The sequence below is a fragment of the Garra rufa genome, chromosome 3, assembly GCF_049309525.1.
Source record: "Garra rufa chromosome 3, GarRuf1.0, whole genome shotgun sequence".
NCBI lineage: Eukaryota > Metazoa > Chordata > Actinopteri > Cypriniformes > Cyprinidae > Garra > Garra rufa.
Genome location: NC_133363.1, coordinates 62,353,859 through 62,359,224, shown reverse-complemented (window position 1 = coordinate 62,359,224; position 5,366 = coordinate 62,353,859). Strand labels below are relative to the sequence as shown.

The following is a 5,366-nucleotide window of genomic DNA, read 5'->3' as shown; positions in this document are numbered from 1 at the left end:
GTGTCGGTTTGGTTTCTCCCACAATCTAATATACAGCACAAGTGAATGAGAGTGTGTTAGTCTGGACTGTCTATGACCAGCCTGAGACTCCAGCATCCTGTGACCCTAAATCCAGTTTGGAGAATGAATTAAATATCAGCTTCCCTTGAAGTTTATTCCTCTGTTATGTGTCTTTGTTCTTCAGTAGATGTAACTGTGAAACACACACAGACACACACACACACAAAAAAAAAAGATTTATTTTCACTAATCATTCGGACACTTTCTGTTTAGCTTCCACTCCAATTATTGCTTATGAACCATCTGTTGTAAATATTGATCTATAATATATAAAAAGACTAAAATAATTTCTGTCAGTGAATGTAAATGGTTTGTGGTAAAAACACTCAGAGAGAGACAGATCAGATATAAGGTGTACCTCTGTAGCATTTGAACAGCAGCACGACTGTAGACAGCAGATACGGACAAGCTGCCAGAAGAAAACTGAGGATGTTGAAGACAGAAATCTGACCTGAACATGACACTGAAAAACAGAAACACAAGCACATTATTGAGCAACATTACAGAGCTCCTAAAGGCTTTCAAAAAGTTTCAAAAGCACTGAAATATATAATCACATCTGTAATGTCCCCTTCGCTCTGAATTAATGGAATAGTTTACCCCACAAAAACTAAACTAAAATAAACAATAGAATGAAATAAAATAGGTTTTCATTTGTGTTCCAAAGAAGAAAATACAGGATTGGTGAACAATGAGAGAGTGAGTAAATGTGATTCTAATCCTGTAGTTAATGGCCTCTTCATTAGGATGTTGGTTCTGAGGTGTTGATGATTTCACTGTATTTCACTATATGCGATTAGTTAGTTATACTTTTGTTAATGTGAGTTATGTGAAATAATAAACACAGCTGTCAATAACTGATTGCTCATGAATGAAATCAAATCAGACTGAACTCCACTGACTCTCACCTCTGACTGAGATCCAGCTGTGGAGTGACTGTCCTCTCTCTGTTTTACAGTAGTAGAAACCCTCATGTGACTTTGAGACAGCAGTGATGCTCATTTCTCCTGTCGTCTGATTCTGGACGAGTGATCCGTCTTTATAGAAATCAGCTCTGAGGATGGAGGAGTTTGTAGATCGATGTAAACAATGTAGAGTCAGAGTATCTCCCTCAATCACAGGATCAACAGAACTCACCAGAATCACATCACCATCTACAACACAAGAGACACATGACTGTAGGAAGACAGGTTTTACATATCATACATAATTAACCAGAAACTAACATGTAAATAATGTAGATTTCTAATAATATTGATTGTATACCTTGATATTCAGTATTCAGAATAAGTGTAAAATACCCTTCCAGAATCACAAGACAATCCACAACTGTTCAGAATTACAGCAGCTCATGTTTTTTTTTCTTTTTTTTTCTGGTACTTAAACACATAACTTAATTCTTAAATGGTCACATTATTTTTGGTCCAAAACTGATTATTTATTATATTTCATGTAGTTTCAAGAGTAATTTGACTCACCATGTACAGTGATGTTGAGAGGATGACGTTTGTCTCCAGATTCAGACTGACACCAGTAAACTCCAGTGTCAGATGTGCTGAGAGAGACGATTCGACATCTAGATCCTGTTTGTTTTGAACAATCTTCTGTGTTTCTGTCTGTGTATCTTCTCACTGTCCATCCAGAGTTACTCTGATCCTCACAGCTCAGAGAGAGAGACTCAGATGAGAAGTGTTGACTTCTGTTGGGACTGACCACCAGAGGTACTTGGGACAATTTACCTGAAAAGAGAAAAATCTCACTCAAAATTGACAGCACACACGTTTATGTAAAAAAAAATCACCTGTATTTAAGTACAATTAAGTTAAAATGTAGCACTGAAGTTTGAAAAAAGAAAGGCCTTGTTGTGCATATGAGTGTGTATTTGATAGTGCTTCTGATCTGAGTATTGCAGGAAGGTTTTTGACGTTTGCATTGGATTCAGATGGTTTTGTTCCCTTATACTAGAGTGCAACTAATCACAAATGAATACAAGCATTAATACTGTCCCACAGACTCACTAGTGATCCACAGTGGCTGTGTGTTACTGTAGTTTGTGTAATAGACTGGTCGACCTCTCTCTGCTCTGCACGTATAAACTCCTGTGTGCTGTAGAGCAGCAGGACTGAGAGTGTAAGAGCCTCCAGCTCCTCTGCTGCTGTCTGACAGATGATCATCATCTCTGAACCAGCTGAACGTCCAGCCTGTAGAGGAGCCTGTAACCTCACAGATCAGAGTCACTGAGTCTCCTTCAGTCAGCCACGGCTGTGGAGACACTCGCACTGCTGCCTGAGCTTCAGCTGAACAAAACATGAGGAGTTATAGAGCCACAGAGAAACTGAGAGAGAAGCTGTTCACACTGATAATAATGAACAAACACACAAACTCACCTGATACAGTCAGTGTAACAGCAGCACTGATGTCTGATCTCTGTGAGTCTGATCTCTCTCCTCTACAGCTGTATTGACCACTATCAGACACAGATGTGATGCTGTAGACTCTCCAAGTGACGTGTTTGATGACTGAACCATCTTTAAACCAGCTGTATGTCCACTGAATGTTTCCTCCTCCCTGTATGTCACATGTGAGAGTGACTGTCTCTCCTCTGAACACTCGCTGATCTGGACTCACCTTCACTACAGGTTTGGGTCTCTCTGTATTAACAGACATTTCAGTAGATATTGATTAAAACAACATTAGAGTATCATTATCACTGTTATGAACATATGCAAGACATAATGCATTACATTTAAGATCTGGTTTGCTTGTAGTTTATATTAATTACACCAGAACTGTTCGTAATTAAGGGTAAAAGCTAAATAAGATAGTCTACATGAATGTTCTTTTGTATTCACATATGCGTGAATTGTACAATAATTACATACTTTAAGAGGATAAAAAGAGTGCAGAACATGCCATGATCACAAGACAGATTGAACTGTTTGTTACTGTATTGCATTGTCAAGTGTTCTGTTTTATATACTAGAAAGAATCAGGCAAAATACAGCACTATATAGTACAAAATAGGACACGATGTAATGTTCTGCATACATTTTTCTTTACAGGTGTTTTACCTGTACTTTGTATTTTACATTGCAATGTGTTGTGTTCTAGCATTATCAGAGATGCTGTAAAATTACTAGATATATGTGACCCTGGACCACAAAACCAGTCTTAAGTCGCTGGGGTATATTTGTAGCAATAGCCAAAAATACATTGCATGGGTCAAAATTTTTGATTTTTCTTTTATGCCAAAAATCTTTAAGAAATTAAGTGAAGATCATGTTCCATGAAGATTTTTTGTAAAATTCCTATACTGTAAACATGTTAAAATGTAATTTTTGATTTGTAATATGCATTGTTAAGAACCTAATTTGGACAACTTTAAAGGTGATTTTCTCAGTCTTTTAGATTTTTTTGCATCCTCAGATTTCTGATTTCAAATAGATGTATCTCAGTCAAATATTGTCATATCCTAACAAACCATACATCAATAGAAAGCTTATTTATCATATGATGTATAAATCTCAGTTTGGTCAAATTTAACCTTATGACTGGTTTTGTGGTCCAGGGTCACATATATCCAGTCTATATGTATATCCTGAGCTTTTTATTCTCAACAAAATCACAAAGCCTCTTGATTATAATAGAGTGAGTTTAGGGGGACAATGGCATCCTCCTGACTACCAGAAAAAAAAGAAGAAAAAAAAATTGTCTTTTTCTTTTATCTTTCCTTCATGTCATTAGACTGTGTAGTGTAGGAACAGTTGGATTTTTTTAATCATATACTAACCTTTATATTATGATGATTCTCAACTATGCTATGAAAGATATAACAGAATGATTTGCTTTATCATTTTGCTTTTGGAATAAGAATATTAATATACAATTTATTTCCATATTTTCTTATATTGTTTTGTCTCTCAAAGTGCATAAGTCCTGGTGTCCTCTACACTACAGCGTGGGGACATCTATGAAATCAAATGTCCCGTTTTATAACAGAAAGTCATACGTTGATATGAAACCCCATAACATTTTCCTGACATGTTGATTTATGACAAATAATTCGAAAATTTGTCAGATTTAAAAAAAAAAAAAAAAAAAAGCATCATTTTTTATAAGAATGCTACATTTGATCACTAAATTCATGTCAGCGAATTTAGTGAGAGGCAAAGTTAATGGGGAAACCTACAAAAATCTGGCATTTCTAAAAAGTGCTGAACGTGCTCTTTACAGGACATCCAGACTTACAACTGTGACATTTAAGGTCCCAGAGAAATTTGCTAAAATATAATGTCCTCTACAGAGAATAAAACTATCAAAAAGATATTCATCTCACCAATCACAGTGAAAGAAACAGCAGAGCTTGATTGTGATGAGTTTGGTCTTCCATCTCTCTGTCCTTTACACGTGTATCGACCATCATCAGACTCAGTAGATCCTCTGATAGTGAGAGTGTTTCCATTTACAGTGTAACGCTCAGACACTTTAGTGCTGCCTTTATACCACTCATATCTCCAGTCACTGTGATCAGACTGAATCACACACTTCAGATCGACTCTCTCTCCAGTGAATACAGGACTGTCTGGTGTCACAGTCAGAGTAGATGTGGGTAAAGCTGTGAAGAATGGAACATAAAAAAATAATCAATACATTAGATATGAAAATAAATTAATACTAATAAAAAAAGTGCTTTGAGCAATTTACAGGGAAAATAATTTCACAAGTTATTCTGTGTTGATTTTGTCCTGTCATATTTTTTTTAAACTACTAAATTATTTATTTATTTATTTATTTCCTGGTAGTAAGGAGGATGTAATTGTCCTTCTCCTGACTACCAGGAAAAAATAAAAATAAATAAATGTAAATTTTGTATTTTTTTTTATGTCATTACATTGTTTAGAGTGTAAGACAAAAATGGGCAAACAACATAAAAGAGAGAGAAAAAGAAACAATAATAATAATAATAATAATAATAATAATATTTATATATATATATATATATATATATATATATATATATATATATATATATTAGGGGTGGGCATAGATTAATTTTTTTAATCTAGATTAAATCTTGGAATTAATCTAGATTAATCTAGATTAAAATGGCTAATTTGAATTCTCAAAATAATGACTACCCAAATAATGACTTAAAATCTTTGAGAATGGATCATAAAGCTCATAAAGCTGTTCTATGATAATTTGTTGATGAAAATAAATTATGTTCAATTAGATGTACTTGTGTTTACTAACTAACTAACAATGAAATTATTTTTTCTACCTATTAGATTGTGTTTTTTTAACAG

General features: G+C 34.5%; 1 protein-coding gene across 1 annotated transcript in view; it reads right to left on the bottom strand.

Annotated features, from left to right (window-relative positions):
* The window catches only part of LOC141331700 (basement membrane-specific heparan sulfate proteoglycan core protein-like), a 75,398-nt gene that overhangs the window by 35,715 nt on the left and 34,317 nt on the right, over positions 1–5,366 (bottom strand). The window contains exons 10-14 of the mRNA XM_073836733.1: positions 4,397–4,675; positions 2,448–2,711; positions 2,079–2,357; positions 1,539–1,799; positions 976–1,214 (exon numbers count right to left, since the gene is read on the bottom strand). Coding sequence (XP_073692834.1) covers positions 976–1,214; positions 1,539–1,799; positions 2,079–2,357; positions 2,448–2,711; positions 4,397–4,675 — 1,322 coding nt within the window. The remainder of the gene's footprint in view (positions 1–975; positions 1,215–1,538; positions 1,800–2,078; positions 2,358–2,447; positions 2,712–4,396; positions 4,676–5,366) is intronic.